A 17,494-nucleotide genomic window follows, 5' to 3' on the forward strand; every position below is an offset into this window, starting at 1 on the left:
TTGTTTTTTGCCGACCTCTAGTGGCCACAACAGCATTGGGTTGATCTCATGGTACATTTATTGTTTAATGGGATGGTTTACTGGACGATGATGTGCATCTTTACTTTGTGTTATAATACACAGACAAAGATGCCTACTGCTTTTGGGCAAATATTAGGACAAATTACATTCACATTGTTTAAAATGTCCTTATGACATTTTAACCAGTTAGATGAAATGATGAGCTCAGAATGTGTCATCCATTACGATGAATAATAGCTATCTAGAGAAACTGAAGCCTACGTGAGCAATTTAACCAAAACACACACACACGCACACGCACACACACACACACACACACACACACACACACACACACACACACACACACACACACACACACACACACACACACACACACAATTGTATGTACTGTACTGTAGCTCCTGCTGCTGTTTAGCTCTTATTAAATTAGCCTCAAATGACTTAACTATTTACGATGAGCTAAACAGGTCTACTCAAAAAGTTTTACTTAAATTCAGATTAGGCTAAGTCTCCTAAAGAAATAGTGATCAATTTCTTATTGATCATTACCCCTGCCTTATCCTAACAGTATGAGACAGTCCCATTACTCCAACCCTATAGACAGACAACCCTCGAATCTTATAGAGGGAGAGCACTGATAAAGCTGGATCAATGCTGCTGATCAGATTCGTCGTGAACAAGGACACGATCAGCCGGCAGAGACTCTGGAGTCTGGACACAGAATACAACCACACCAAATGTCATGGTGCACTATTCTGGCAAAGAGGCCACCCACTATTCATATATCAAAATGAGGTGTTAAGAGTTGTGAGACGTCTGCTTAGAAAACAATCTCTTATGCTTTTAAAAGTGAATAGAAAACAATTGTTTTAAATGGTTTTCTCTGCAGTATGGGCGTCGGTACGCCGATTTCGTTGGGTCAGTCAATGTTCTTAAACCACAGCTCACTCCTACTTTGTAAACTACACGAACCAGGAGGCTCTCCCACTGGGCGTGCGGATTATCTCGCAACTTCCTCCTCCAAGCAACTGTGTCAGTTGAGAAGGGGCATGTCGTTACCTGAAGTGAACTTATCAAAACACACACAGGCTACCACACACACCCACACAGCGATATGTTGTCTTTGAAGCTAACACTTTGAAACATGGGTGATTCTTGCGCCAACAGGCCCTCCGCCCTCCGCAGAAGGGCTACTTTCTCTGGGGTACGAAGCCTGACTGTGCAGCCGGCCAGCGGCGGGTCTGCCACGGCGTGCAGTTCGGCGCTGACTGCGAGCAGCAGTAGAGAACCAGGCCAGCCCAATGGCTTGCATACAACTCACTCCAAATCAAAACACGAAAAAGAGGAAAAACGAAAACGAAGGAATGACCACAGTGGCAGATTGAGGTGAGGATTGTGTTCTTTAAAAATGATTTATTTCTGGGCCATACATTTCCATTTAAATGGCTCGTCATGCGTCTCTCGGAACTCCGACCCGAGGTCTGATTTGCATATAATCAGAGCTAAACATCTAATGGGCCCACACACTTATTTTGGACTTTCCTTCGGTTTGTGTATGCTTTTTTTATATGCATTGAAAAAGTGTACCCCGCACTGTTGACAATGTGTATCCAAAACGTACCATTACATCTTTGGTGATTTATTTTAGCTGTCAACCATCTTTATTTACTTCATTTTTTCCCCCTTAATAATTTAAATGTTATTGCAAAATCCGAAATATGCATTCATTTGTGTGCTAAAATAACAGATGCAAGTGATAAACAGTGAAGTCCAGAGGGGGAAAGGAGCTATCTAATAACACAGTCCTACTAGTTAAAGTTAATAGTCAACTTTTTCTATTTCCCTAAAAAGACATGCCACCAGGATACTGGTATCAATATGTTCACCTGTTTCGTCCATCTTTTTTCTTCGGTAGAAATCTTTTTGCATACACATGGCGTGATTTATCCTTGCCCATGCATCCACCAATCAACACACTCTGCCAATCATCAAACCTTCATCCACTCAATACATTCTTCCAACCATCATCTCCCTCCACCGGCCCTCCCTCCACCACCAATATGGAAGGATCCCTCCCTCCATCCATCCACATGTCTGTCGATCCATCCATCCATCCTCTCCCCACCCCTCCCTCCATCCCTCCTTCCATCTTTTAATCCATGCATTCTCTATCTAGTTGTCACCAGCACCAGCAGTCCTTGCTGAGCTCGTCCAGTGGATTCAGTAATTATCGCGGAATCCTTAACTGGTGTGTGGTCATGCTGGTGAGACACACACACACACACACACACACACACACACACACACACACACACACACACACACACACACACACACACACACACACACACACACACACACACACACACACACACAAACAAATACACAAATAAACAAATTCCTATACAAAACTGAGCTTTATATATCCAGTAACATCGTTATGGTTGCCGGGGCGAAGTGATTCCATTGGTATACTGACGGGACCTACACTGTCCACCAGTTGAGTCTGTATTATTCACTCTGAAGCTGTACGGAACTATTCTGGGAGACATCAGGAAACGTTCATATTAATAGATAATAGTCTCAAGCCGAAAGCCAGTTCAACACTCCGGTTAAACTTGTCACACGTAGAAAATAATATTTTCAGCTTTTTCTTTGCCAAGGAGAAGCTGCAAGATAAGACGAGAGAAGAAAGAGGGGGAGAGAGCAGCAAATGTTCCTTTTTTCTTCTTCTGCTAATCCAGACTTTGAGCGCAGATGGTTGTGTTCTTCGCTGGAGGTTTTCCTTTTTTATTCCTGGTGAACCCCAGCGCTGTACCCAGTGAGCAGCGTGGGGGCTTTGTGGCGGTTAATGAGATATTAAAGCCATCGAGATGGAGGGAGTGAGAGGAGGAGGAGTAGAACGAGAGAAGAATAGAGGAATGGGAGGTGGATACAAAAAGAGATGAAATACAGAAAGAGAGGGAAGTAACATGAGGAGAAGGATGGGGAGAGGAACAAAGAGTCAGTGGCTCGACTCAAATGGAAGAACTGGGAGGACTAAAGAAACAATGAAAACCATGAAAGAGAGAGAGTTAGAGTTATTGCAGCACACTGCAAGTCTCTCTATAATACTGGGACGAGCAGAGATGACAGGATTGAGCGAATCAGAGGGCTGGTACAAAACAGGCTGGTACAAAACAGTCGCACCAGAAGAAATCTGACCCAAAAATACCAACAATTGTGAGCTTTCAGCAGCCTTGACTGAGTAACTCATTCTGTGTTGCGTAAAATGCTACCACTCCAGTGACCTGAACCACTGCAATCCTCTGTGTGTTACAGGTCCTCAGCAACTCCCGCCTCTTCCTAGAAAACCTCTTAAAGTGTGTAACAATGAATTCTTTCACTACATACTTACATATTGTTTCCATCCCCTTGATAGACCTATTGATAATCAAACATGTCTGTCTTTTTCTTTCTTCAGGTATGGCATCCTGGTGGACCCCATTCAGGTGTTGTCCTTGTTTGTGAAGGACCCGTACAGTTGGCCCGCGGCCTGCCTAGTCATCGGTGAGTGGGGATGTTGTGGTACTGTGATGCTGTGGTACTGTAGTGATGCATACTGACCGTTCGTTTAGAGCTGTCGTAACACAACAAAACGGTATTGGCACATCTCTGGATTGAAACAAAAGCTCTCTTTAGAGAGAGAGAGAGAGAGAGAGAGAGAGAGAGAGAGAGAGAGAGAGGGAGAGAGAGAGAGAGAGAGAGAGAGAGAGAGAGAGAGAGAGAGAGAGAGAGAGAGAGAGAGAGAGAGAGAGAGAGAGAGAGAGAGAGAGAGAGAGAGAGAGAGAGAGAGAGAGAGAGAGAGAGAGAGAGAGAGAGAGAGAGAGAGCGAGCCCAAGGATGCAGTGGGAAGGGGAGAAGGATGATGAACAGGGATGGAGGAATCAGTCCAGAGGAATGTAATGAAGGTATAGAGGGATAAGGCTGCAGTAAATGAGGCTTAAAGGAGAGCACCAAGATAGGGAAGTGAGTCTGATGGTACGAGAAGAGGATCCAGATGGGCTGTAATGTTAAGGCCTGTAATGGGAAGCATTACAACATGAAATGAGTCTGAATGGGTGGCTCTTCATTCTTGCCGAAGGAGTAAAATATCTCATTCTCTGATGACATTGACTACCTAAGATATACACACACACACACACACACACACACACACACACACACACACACACACACACACACAGACACACACACACACACACACACACACACACACACACACACACACACACACACACACACACACACACACACACACCAAACTATGTTGTACTGAACAGTGTATATCTATGCACTGTTCAGTACACCAGTGTGGTTGTCTCAGTACGGTTTTGATTGACAAAATAAACGCCTGAAGACTTAATTTGTGTTTAGACTTTCCATGTATTAGTATAAAACTCAAAAACATGGATAGCTAGTCTTCCAGCAGTATATAGTAGATGAAACATTAGTGGCTGCTTCATAACATAACAGTCATTTTACGCTGCAGTGCCAACCGACCGTGCACCGTCTCCGTCCCGTATGGTTCAACATGAACACACAGATTCACCACGACGGTGTGTGTACAGGTGGGGAGACAGAGATTGATGCCATTTGCATCCAACCGATACTACTATTTGTTAGATTAAGAGATGGAGAGTACTTTTTTTTTTACAAACAGTGTAGCAATACTTTGAATAATATATGACATTGACAGTTGCCGCAATAGTAAGAGTGCTGATTTTGAATCGCAGATTCAAAGAAAAGCTATACTAAATGTATTAAATCAAGTATTCAAAAAGTACAACTCAACGTTTGCTGACACAATTGGCAAGTAACCACGCTGACTAATTCAAATGTCAACCTTACAATAGAATTACAGAAAACATGAAATATGTAAATAAATTAACTTTATTATCAAAGTTGCAATGCTTAACTTTTCAACTAGCGCATATCTTAAATTGACCTGGGTGCATCTGGACTCAGTACTGTTCCATGGGGATTTATATAATGTTATCAGTCACATCCTAGAACTGATTACTAAAAGAGGGTAGGCCAGGCCGTACCCCTCTTTGTTCTCCAGAACGTCCTGCAGCTGCACACTCCCCTAACCCCCCTCACACCACCCACAAAGTGACAAAGTCCGCCAGCCTGCGTCACACCGCTGAGCAGCTCAGAGAGGACAGACCACTGTCTCCCGCCTTCTTACTAGGATGGGCTCATGCTAACTCATTGCAACTTTAAACTCATGGCCTTTATAGAACAACTCTCAATGTGACTGGAAAAGGAGCATAGACAAAGGTACTGGTTGTGCTTGCCCAGTGTCTGTTGTGCCCGGTGTTCGTTGATAAGTAAAATAGCAACGTAACAGTCTTAGAGTAATGGCACAGTATGATAAATGTCTGGATACGTTTGCTGGCGTTTTCTTCTTCACAGCGAAAAATGGGAGTGTCTGTTGTCCACACAATGGGCACGTGAGGAAATGGGTTTCCAGACACTCAAAGACATGACAAGAACTATGCAGAACCGAGTTGATTCCACAATATCTTGTTGAATACAATGCTTTGAAACCTTCTTCTTTAAATGGGTTTTTAGAAATGTCTCTACCTCAGAACTAACCCAGGACAAGATTCCTGGATGTGTCGTTGATTTGTAGATCAGTTGCTGCATCTCAGGTGACCAGTTGGTAAATAGCATTCATGAGATGCTTTTTTGAAAGTAGATGAGATTTTGGGAGGTAGAAACTATAGAAATCCATTTATCCATTCATACACCATTGAAGTGAATCTGCCAGTTGTAACGTTTGAATATATTTTCTAACCAATACTTATTACATCCTTATATGTGTATAAATATATTCAAATATACATGCTGGACACAACGCAAAATGTATGCTGTGAAAATTGCAGTGTTTAAGTGAAGTATATTAAAATGAATATGTATGCTAGGAATACAACAATAAGATTCATGAACCTCTTTGTGCATAACATTGGTTTGCTGTTTGCTCAAAGGTTGAAGTGATGATTAGATGAGTCCATAGTGGTTCAATAAGTCTGCTAGGAGATCAGGGCGGAGGGCAATCCATGCCCTTTATTGTTCCGTTTTCTGTTCAAAAATCAGCCCTAATCGTATGGTTAACTTGACTAGTGCTACTACCTAACTAGACTTTAATTATACTAAGTTACTTTAATCCCTCACTGTCATGTGATCTTGGCAAGGACGTAATTTTAACCAATTACCTGTAATCATCTACTGTTGGTTGAAGAATATTGTTCATTAATGGCAACATATTAAGGTCAAACAAATTACTCAATGTTTTTGTGCATATTAAAGTTTGCATTTATAATAAATGATTGTGTGTGTGTGTGTGTGTGTGTGTGTGTGTGTGTGTGTGTGTGTGTGTGTGTGTGTGTGTGTGTGTGTGTGTGTGTGTCTGTGTGTGTGTGTGTGTGTGTGTGTGTGTGTGTGTGTGTGTGTGTGTGTGTGTGTGTGTGTGTGTGTGTGCGCTTGAATGCACTCAAACCCTGTTACTTCCTTTGTGGCAGGTGGTGTGCGCTGTGATGCACATATGCTCTGTTAGTGCTGGCTCATTTCATTCATAGTCGACTGCTGGGTGCCTGTGTGTGGTGGTCTGGGACTGGAGCATGTTTGCAGAGTCTTATTGGCTTGACAGTTGCTTGACCTCACGAGACCAGTGGTCACCAAGAAATTCATTGAGTTCTTAATTTGGTGTGCGTCTGGCGATGATGTTTGCTTTTTTTCCACATTCATAGATATTCATATTCAAGATATTTCATACTCAAAAAGACATGTAATGTGACAGCATGTGCTTCAAATGACTGACCCTTACACAGCCATGGTAGTGAGAAAGAAGGCCATTTTGTCTATTACTATAACATCGTTTTCATTCATTGTCTTTTACAGTTTCCAATGTATTTATACTGGCTGCACTCTACACAGAGAGACAACTGTCAAAGGTGAGCTCATCGGCGCTGGTTCCGGATGCATTGCGGCACTTCTGACTCATTCTCAAGGCAACCTGACTGGTTGAACAATGGGCGAGGCTGTGTTTGTACATTCAGAGTGTCACAAACTTGGTAGCACACAGGCAAAGTTAGGTGAAAGGTCAACATAGCTGTGTCACTGTTTATAGTCCTATGTCATTTTAAATTAGTAAACATGCCTTTACATTATTTTAAGCCAATATTTCAGTACATTTTGTGAATGATTAAAAAAATATATTTATAAAATAATGTTGTATGTGATTTATTACTAAATGAGTATCCAAAGGCAAGTTCTAACAACAGTGTGTCTCTTTGCAGGGATCCCTCAGTGAACAAGTGGGGCTTCTTGTCCACTCGGTCAACCTTTCAATCATCCTTTGCTTCCCTGCTGTTGTCGTCCTATTGGTTCCCTCCATATCCCCAGGTAAATAAATCCCTCTGTTTGTGTTGATGTGTGTGTGATTGAGTGTGTGGGGGTATAGGTGTTATTGTGTAAAACAGAAATGATACATTTGGATTCAGTGTTACAACAGCGCCCATCTAGGGTTTATACAATCACATGATCATGACTGGGGCCTCATCCAGTTGGCTCTAGATGAGTGGGGCGGGCAAAGCTGCCAGAGTGGGCGGGCATCGACAGGCAGGGTCAACTAAAGGTCACATGCATGTGTCTCCATTAGTCTGACTGTCAGCAAACAGAACACACACACAATCATACACTACTGTATAACACACAAACCACACAGTACTATAGAATAACATAGATTAATGGACAACGCGTTAATTTTACCTGAGAAGGGGAAAGGATCACAATCTTGTAGCTAGGGGTGCATGATTGACAAATAATGATGTTGCGATATTGGTCATGAATAATGTGATATTGATTATCATTTTTATATTCTTAAATATATGTAAAAACACAAAAGTGATGGAGTAACGCATCAAAATAGATCCATAACATATCAAAACAAGTGTTGTAAAAACAAAAAGGTTTATCTGGTTGCCACACTTGTACGGCAGCATAGCGCTGCTTTGGTGTTGTCTTAAAATAATCCCAGGTCTCAATAGCAGCTTACGAACTACAATAAGTCCTGTATCAAAGACACTAACCTAACTAGAGACACCACCTGTATGAGGCCCAGTTTGTCTAGCGATGTCGAGGAGACGGGGGAGGATCCTGGCGGGCTTCAGGCATTGGGCGTAGTTTTAATGACGTAGCCAGTTGTCTGCCTATTAAATTGTGGCCAGATTGCTGTCCGCACAACAATGCAACCCCCTCAGAACATGCACATTGCACACACGCGGGGCACACTATGTGGCCGAACAGTAGGCTCGTAGGGTATGTTCGTCTAGAGGACCCGTACACACACACTTGCATGTGACTTAAAAACTGGCCAATGAAACGTGATCATTATAAAGCGCTGTCAAGCGGGCTCCAAACTGAGAACAACAGATTCAAAAACCAACGGTGGAGGCTCTCCAAACTCACAGAATATTGCATGCTTTTTTTTCGTTTTAATATTGCCCAATGTGATATTGCAATATCAGTATTGAGCCAATATATCATGCCCCCCTATACTTGTTGCCAATACAAACATGCCTATGGTTGGCCAACCATAAGCGTGTACGGTAAATCAATATATGTCACTGACTAACATATACATGCACATGTAGCAAATAAACCATTGAATGATGTAGGTCACATCAGATATTAAGGGAACACAATAAAGATGTTGAGTCTACTTATGGAGATTGAGTCCTTCTTGTATAGCATATGCACTGGATAAATCAAACATTCTGTCTCTCATCACCTCTCCTCTCCTCTCTCTTCTGCCCTAACCTCTCCTTCCTCTCTCCTCATCTCCTCTCGTCTCTCTTCTACCCCAACCTCTCTAGCCTCTCTCCTCATCTCCTCTCCTCTCTCTTCTGCCCTAACCTCTCTAGCCTCTCTCCTCATCTCCTCTCCTCTCTTCTGCCCTAACCTCTCTCTCCTCTCTCCTCATCTCCTCTCCTCTCTTCTGCCCTAACCTCTCTAGCCTCTCTCCTCCTCCTCCTCTCCACAGCGCTCATCTGATTTCTCAGTGGGAGGTAGAGTCATAGGATTCAATCCATCTGTCTGTCTATTCTCCTACCACCACCGCAGTTTACACAGGAAGTCTATGTCGGAGAGCGAGTATGTGTGCTTGTGGGTGTGTGTGTGTTTGCGCGTGCATGTGAGTGGGTCTGTGACGACCGCTACAAGCATCCAGGTAATGAATAACATAGGAGCCAAAAAAAGCCTGCAATGTTACTCAGTGTTATTATTATAGACATTAGACCTTTTAAAATGTTTCCCCGGGTGGAGCCCCGTTATTATCAACTCAACTCATTTTGAATTTTAATGAAAATATTTTAAGGGATTGTGGGAGGGGGGTTGATGGCTAACCTTTCCTGGCTTTTTTCAGTATTTCTTAAACCGCTCTTTTGATGTGTGATTTATAAGTCAGCTCTAAGGGATGTTTAAATGTCCCAGGAGAATCAAGACATAATTCCAAAATTACAAATTAAGCGTAAGCCACTGGAGGCAATGATTTATGCCTCAGCTTTGCATCGTGCCCCGAAAGCCTTCCTTACTCTTTCTAAAAATGCTGAAACCTGGTCATTAAAGGAATATTTATTTTTATATTAACAGAAGTAACGGTATGGTAGAAGTATGAAACTGTTTCAGGAAATACCAGGAACAAGTAAACTGCATAGCTAAACAATGGCAGTTTAAATGACAAACATGATTTTTTAATTTAGCATTAACTAACAGCCTCAAAGTCACAAATTGAATGCGTAGTAGCAGAATCATTATGGTGAAAAAACATGCAGAGGATTTTACAGGATTGCTTCTATGTTAACAACTATTACCATTTGAAAAGCTTCAAGATGAGTTTTGAGGCGCACGTCTCCTCTGCTGTCCCTCTCTCATGTCTGGTTAGATGTGGACACACTGCAGATCGGCAGAGAGGCAGATGGTTCATCGATGGTTCTATGGAAACTGTAATGCCAGTTATTCCGACCTATATTACACAGTGTGTGTGTGTGTGTGTGTGTGTGTGTGTGTGTGTGTGTGTGTGTGTGTGTGTGTGTGTGTGTGTGTGTGTGTGTGTGTGTGTGTGTGTGTGTGTGAGATGACGGATTATGCAAATTGCTTTTTGCTTTGTTCATCTACAATATGGTAGCTGTTGATATTGCTATGGTAGCTTTATGCGTCTTTGTGTGTTGTTCTAAATAAGACACAACACACATAAAGACACACGGTGGCATACACACAGATATTCACATATTTGAAATGGTTGGCTGTGTGGTGAACATCACAGACTGGGTGTCCTTGGCAAAGTTAGTTAGCTGAGCCGTGCTAGCGTATTTTACGGGGCCTCATTTGCTCTTCAAATGATGACCTCGTCTTTCCTATTTTTTTCTTTCTTCCTTATGTAAATTAATTCTACCTCATTTCCTTTCCCTCCACTTTGTTATTTACTTTTTATTCGTCCCCATTCCACTCCTGCCCCTCTCTCTTTTCCTCTCTCTTTCTGGCTCTCTCTCCCTCTCTGTTCCACTCTCTCTGTGTCTGTATCTCTCTTTTTCTCTGTCTGTGTCTCTCTCTTTTTCTGTTCCACTCTCTCACTCTAACTTGTTATACATCAAGGTGTCTAAACAGTGTCTCTCACATAAGAGAAACAGTTTTTCTATGATGGAAAACATCAGTTGAATCGTCCTGTCTGTGTCCCTCGGCCAGTTGGCGGTGTGTTTGCGTTGGGAACCTACACCATCCTCCTCCTGAAGCTGTACTCCTATAAAGACGTCAACAGGTGGTGCAGAGAGCTGAGCAGCATCAAGGTCAAGACACTGTCCAGATCCAACTCCTGTGAGTTCAAACTGCTAAACAAATGGACCCAGCACTGAGGGCCGGTAACAGGCTAGAGTCGTAGTCAGCGGTTGCATTATTTTCCAACATCAGCCCTGATTATTTATTTTATTATAAAATTAATACAGAAGTGAACAATGCATAAACACAAATTCATCTGTCCTTGCATTAATGCATTCATGTGCTGCAGGTCCCTCAGCCCCACCCGTGATCGGTGTAGACCAGATAGTCTGTTACCCCGGCAACCTGACCATCAGAGGTACCCTCCCTGAGACCACTGTCGTTCACACTCAGAGCAACGTGCTGGGCCTTATTAAGGCTCTTCATATTGTAATTTGTTTCCATTGGAAATAAACTCAGTTGCTAAAACAGTACAAGGTAAAGCGTTCTGATTTGAATGTTCCTGTTTGTTTTCTCTCCCCCTCTCTTTCTCTGTCTGTCTGTCTGTCTGTGTTTGTGTAGATCTGTACTACTTTGTGTTTGCTCCAACTCTGTGCTATGAGCTCAACTTCCCTCGCTCGCCCAAGATCCGCATGAGTTTCCTGCTGAGGAGGCTGCTGGAGATGGTGAGAGGAGCAGGGACAACCCCACCCGGGGCTCCGGCACACAGCCAATCTACTGTTCCTTGATCAAACCATTATTATCTCTCTTATATTATCATCATAGGAGAGAGATATATGTGTCTGTATATTTTTGAGCTGGTGTTATTTGCAGACCTTTACTGATAAGGCTGGGACTTTCTACACAATGTTTATCATTGAATTATGTCTTCATCAGTGCTTTCATTGTAAATCATATGTTTAGTGGTCATATGTTTGTTTGATAAAAGCTATTCATATCCACAAACCGGTTCACAAATCTATTGTAAATGGTACAATTTCCTTATTGAAAACTGCCGATATAATATGCAACTTTTTGTAACTAAACGTCTTATTATTTTCAGCTCTTTCTCACCCAGATGCTCGTTGCTCTGACTCAGCAGGTAAAACATTTTTTATATCATATTCCCTTTGTAGTAGTTATTATGTTTTTGAAGTGTCTACATTGAAACAGTTGAAGTGATAAGCCGAGTTATCTGTAAATTGGCGTTTGCCTGTTTGGCCCAGATCAGACATGTTGTTTAATTCCAAGTTCATGATTGTACGTCCAGAAGGGGAGTGCGCCGGGTAAGCATCTGCTATCCGTTTTCACCTCTGTTGACATGAGTTACAATAGCCTAGCTCCTCTTCATGTGAGGGAATACACTTTTAATTCATTTACAAAGATTTCCAGGGAATAATGAAATTGGATTAAACAACCGGTTGGAACCTAGGTAAGACAGGCAAGGGCCAATCTCCAGCTATCTGGGCGTATTCCCTAAACACTGTTGATCTGATCTTTGGGTCTTACCTCCTTGTCTGCCTCTCTTTTCAGTGGATGGTTCCAATCATCCAGAGCTCCATGAAACCCCTGGAGGTATGGACAATCCACATATTAAAACAAGTTATATTCATATTTGCAGTTGGTGACATTTGACGTACTATAATCAAGGCATGCATCAATGAGGGGACATTTTAATTAAACCGTGATGTCTTGCAATATTATGACCCCCGTCATGGTTTTTGGGTTGCCTACTTATTCTACCTATTAGCATTAGCACTTCTCCAACTCTTTGATATGTGCAGCGCAGTACAAGATCTCCTAAAATAAACAAGTAGAGGGTTTGAGCGTATTTTAGACACTTTGAGTTGTAAGTGACTCTGGAGTCTGGTCTTTTACCCTGCGGTCTCCTGTCTTCCCGCGGCTCCTCCTAGGAGATGGATCTTTCCAGAATGATGGAGAGACTTCTGAGGCTGGCTGTGAGTAGAGGAACGCTAACCATATATATACACTTCTTTCTTTTACAGGTACACAACAGGTAGAGTGCAACACTGTATTATTAAGGGACTCAGCCATTTTACCCTCTAACTCCTTTGTTTTCTAATGACCTAATGACGGTTTGATTCTGCTCAAAACGGTAGAAACATGAAAACTGACGCCTTTTGCCTGGGTTTGAAATTGTATTTATGTCCGTAATGTAGGGAGATGGCAGCTTTCAGCAAAAACAACAGCACTAAACAGGGTTTCTGCCGAGTGGGATGCTGTTGGCGAGGTTCTTTGTGTGCAGGAAATGAAAGTGCAGAAAACAAACCATTGTCTTATTTATGAGGCCTCTATCTCCGTAGGTTCCAAACCACTTGTTGTGGCTGATGTTTTTCTACTGGTTCTTCCATTCATCGCTGAACTTCACCGCTGAGCTGCTGCGCTTCGGAGACAGGCAGTTTTACAAGGACTGGTGGTGAGGGAGGAGACCATAGCCTGATACACATAGCCACTTGTTTTACTTTAAAACCTATTCTCAGCTATACAATGAGTCATGTAATTGCAGATTGAAGACTAAGACTAAAACGGCCAATGCAAAAAAAACCTGATTTAAAGATATCAAACTGTGTTGGTGTCCTGTTTTCAGGGTAGGCTTGATTCCTTCAGTGCATTAATAGCCCACTGGTAGAAAACAAATCCCAAACAAACATCCTACTTTGTGTTATTTGTTATTGCCCGTGTGAATTGATTTTATTTCCACTGAATCAGGCGTCTCCTTCTGCAGGAACGCTGAGACGGTGACATACTTCTGGCAGAACTGGAACATCCCTGTCCACAAGTGGTGTCTTCGGTGAGAGCTACAGAGAGAGAGGGCATTCTCTAGCGGAGCGCTGAGCTGTTCTCAGAGCTGCTGAGGCACAACAGCAGGTTGCCTGCTTCAATGATATTGCAGCAGCAGAGCCCTTGGTAGTTTGTTTAATTCATCTGAAGTGGAGTGTTAAACACAGCCTGCGTTATTAAGTATCCCGGATTATAGTCATGAATTGGAGCCATTGATGCAGTTAAAAATAAGTTTCTTATACTACATATATTGTCGAACATAGAACTTTTCATCTGACAATTTGCCTAGGCAGTTGGTAGGAGGGGTTTAATTAATTAATAAGTTTAATTCATAACGGATAATCCAAACCAGCTATTATAAATAACATTTCTGAACATCATGGTGTAAACTACACATGTGCTACATTTTACACTGAAGCTCTGTGTGTGAAATGTGAGACTTGCTATTAAGTGATTCTATCTATGGTAATTAGTTTTAATCAAAACAAATTCCTAATCATGACCATACATTAACGTGTCTGTAAGCAAATTTCTTTGCTTACTTTTTCCGCATCATTTACTTTAAAAGTAAATAATCATTTTTTTTATCTACTGCAGTTGTAAATAATTTATTTAGTGCTCAGATACATTTTTTAATGCATTTGATGTGATATTATCAGAAAATATATTTCAAATGCTAACCGCAAAATATCAAGTTGTTTTAATGTCCCTAGATCTATGGGTCTGTATCAACATGTGTTCTTTACTCCCCCATCAACCGTTCTATCGATTCATCCATCCATTGTGATTTCCTGCAGACACTTCTATTGTCCGCTGCTGAGGAAAGGCTTCAGCAAGATGGTCAGCCAGTCAGCTGTCTTCTTCCTCTCTGCTTTCTTCCATGAGGTCAGAGCTCAGTCCACCTTCATCGTTTTAGTATGTCAACACATATCTGAATCATGCATTGACCTGTCCTGTATTTCGTCTGGCAGTACCTGATGAGTGTTCCTCTGAGGATGTTCAGACTCTGGGCGTTCATGGGCATGATGAGTCAGGTAAGCATAGATAACAAACTGTATGCACTGTGTGTAGAATACATTACTTAAGGCATTGGGTTATGTACAAACGGTATGCACTGGATGTAGAATACATTACTTAAGGCATAGGGTAATATACTTGCATGTCATAATACAGTGAAAGTTTATCGCAGTCAATGTGCTCATTGTAGAATATGGTAGAAGTATCACTGGTTGTTGTCCATAGAGAATTTAGAAGTAGGAGGGTGCCCCTCCCACCCACCCCACCTAACCCTAACCCCCCCATTGACAGCTGACTTTTACTGAAGCAAACATTGAATCCGATGTTTATACAGTGTGTAGCCTACATTTGTTCTTCCTATGCTTTCAATACGCCTTTAATGGAAGGGAAGGTATTTCACTTCTTACTTGTGTAAGCCAATCCAGGCTAATTACTAACACGGCCTACTAGATTTGACTTGCATAAACTGTGCACATACATGAGAGCTATGCATGCGTGCATTTTGGTCAATGCATAGGCAAAATGCATAATATATGATTGACTAGTTGTATTGAAGTTATAATTAATATATAAAAGTAAAAGGCTCATAAAGGTAAAAGCCCAGGTCTGAAAAGTGTCCAATGTTCAGGTTCCCTGCACCAGCTGGGCTAACTGCAGGGACCTTTTTGTCTCTGTTCGCCAATATTCACTATGCCTCATTTTCTGTCTCACACACTATTTTTTTGGGATTTATGACTTCCGGTATATGGAATAGCCAAACCCCATTCAGCTACAGTAGTAGGCTACAAATATTTTTTTTTCTTCATAGGCCTATGATAATGGCTTACGATTTTTTTTGAAGGATTTTATTAATGCTTCATTATTGATATGAGCATGCATGACATAGCTTTGCTTCTTTTGATTTGTATTTTCATAATAATGATGCTTTGTGAACATCTTAATATTACTTTCTCGTTTTCTTAATAGCTGTTATTTTGAATGAAAGCAGTGGGCCATTTTGTAGCTCATTCTAATCATCGCTGCTGTGAAAACCAAATGCTTTGTTTTACAATAAATCACTTTTTCATTAGTTGTATTTGAAATTGAGCAAAGTTTTGTTAAAGAATTATAAAACTATCCTATTTCAAAATGAAAATGATGATTTTTTGCGAATCACGACAATGTTTCTTGGTGAGATATATGAACGGCGATAGATCATAATAGAACATCAACCTGTCTGATTCTAGTTATTCCTTATTTTTAGTTTTTATCGTTTTCATTTCCAAACAGCTCCCATTGGCTTGGCTCGTCACTCGCTTTCTGCGTGGTAACTATGGAAACGCGGCAGTGTGGATCTCACTCATCATTGGTCAACCCATTGCGGTCCTGATGTACGTCCATGACTACTATGTCTTACACAACGGACAAGAGATTCACTGACCACACACACTCCAACACTTACACTCCCATCCTTTTTACAGCTAACAAGACTCTGAATAGGAATGTTGATAACTAATGCTTTTCTACAACCTAAGCAATACAATCTATGCCATGTATCATGAAAGATCATTATGATGGTGAACTACTTCACTCCTTTACTCAGGTTTTAAAATGTTTGACTAGAAGGGGATTGGATGAAGTTTTTCAATCAATAAATATGTTCTCCGCCATTTAACTAATAAAAATAAATGACCTATTGAACATATTGGATTATTTTTTTTACATTTCTAGATTTTGAAAACAAAGATATGTTTGCTTGCAAATATCTGTGTTTCTGTATCTTATTTTACTTCTGGTCACATATCTAGACTTTTACCATCCCTACTAAGGGATGGTAAAAAAAAGGATTCACTAAATTTTTTTTGTATTATTTTGTTTGAGGGGATATAGAATGTATGTTTATATCTATGAATGGTGTATCATTGTAAACTTCACCAACCCAGGCCTGTATCTGTTTTATGGTGCTGTGGAGCACTTCGGTACGAAGTTTTACTGAATGTTGGGTTGGAATTTTGAGGAACAGAAAAATCACTTCAGTCACAAATGTGGCGATTAAAAACATTGACAAATCAATCAAAGATTCATATTATCTTGCATTTTTTAATACACGTGTAACAGGAATCTAAACACAACTAAGATGCACAGAATGCATGGTAGTACTCGCGTCAAACTTGCCAGACATTAACACTTTATTATTAAAGGAACTTTTTTAGGGAGATGAGACTGCATTTAAAAAGTCTGTGCCCCTTATGATCCGAATGCCAACTTTTTAACTGATCCTGTTGAGCTTCCTCCTACTTGCTGTTAATGTGGCTTCCTTGGCAGGGAGCAGAGGCAACGGTAGAAACAAACACGGGGGAAAACTCCCTGCTCCAGATGTTTAATTACTGTAAAGTAAGTTGACAACACTTCAGCAGTGCTTGTCTTGCCTTCGTACACTAATCCTATTTCACCACACAAACACACATGCACACCTACACACACACACCTGCACACACACAAAGACACACCTCACCGGCTGCTTATGGATGCTAGAAGCAAAAAGCTGCAAATCAGATGCAACTCTGAGCGTCTGACAGTTCTGCGCCCGCCTGTGGTGCCCTGACCCAGGCATTTATTCCTATTTTAAGAGTGTCTTCATATTTTGTTTGATCTCCTAATCCAGAAGAGATCGTTTTTTTTGAGGATTTCAAGACAGAATCCAATTCTTGAGACATGGAGCGATGCAGCTCATTCCAGTCACACAGCCAATCACCACTTTACATGCTGAAGCACCATCTGCTGCGCAGTCGTGTGTTTCTCAAACACAGTCCTAGTCAAACTGTAGTCTAGCAGGGAGCCTGAGACCGCAGTGGTTATCATTGATTTCCACATT

General features: G+C 41.4%; 1 protein-coding gene across 1 annotated transcript; it reads left to right on the top strand.

The window, feature by feature from the left end:
- Positions 1 to 1,029: 1,029 nt before the first annotated feature.
- Positions 1,030 to 16,692, top strand: dgat1b (diacylglycerol O-acyltransferase 1b). Its single transcript, XM_030370876.1, has 17 exons — positions 1,030 to 1,410; positions 2,201 to 2,288; positions 3,346 to 3,386; positions 3,488 to 3,573; positions 6,970 to 7,022; positions 7,368 to 7,473; positions 10,813 to 10,941; positions 11,132 to 11,200; positions 11,404 to 11,507; positions 11,885 to 11,923; positions 12,355 to 12,396; positions 12,735 to 12,779; positions 13,146 to 13,258; positions 13,568 to 13,633; positions 14,421 to 14,508; positions 14,595 to 14,657; positions 15,910 to 16,692. Exons 1-17 carry the CDS (start codon positions 1,169 to 1,171, stop codon positions 16,057 to 16,059), a joined length of 1,524 nt encoding a protein of 507 aa, XP_030226736.1. The 5' UTR covers positions 1,030 to 1,168; the 3' UTR covers positions 16,060 to 16,692.
- Positions 16,693 to 17,494: the final 802 nt, after the last annotated feature.

The sequence above is a fragment of the Gadus morhua genome, chromosome 11 (assembly GCF_902167405.1).
Source record: "Gadus morhua chromosome 11, gadMor3.0, whole genome shotgun sequence".
Lineage (NCBI taxonomy): Eukaryota > Metazoa > Chordata > Actinopteri > Gadiformes > Gadidae > Gadus > Gadus morhua.

Excerpts from the sequence above, each read along its gene's own strand:
- dgat1b (XM_030370876.1), top strand. The coding sequence starts at position 1,169 with ATGGGTGATTCTTGCGCCAACAGGCCCTCCGCCCTCCGCAGAAGGGCT. Across the intron at positions 1,411-2,200 it reads GACCACAGTGGCAGATTGAG|TTGTCACCAGCACCAGCAGT; the intron begins GTGAGGATTGTG and ends TTCTCTATCTAG. Across the intron at positions 13,634-14,420 it reads GTCCACAAGTGGTGTCTTCG|ACACTTCTATTGTCCGCTGC; the intron begins GTGAGAGCTACA and ends GATTTCCTGCAG.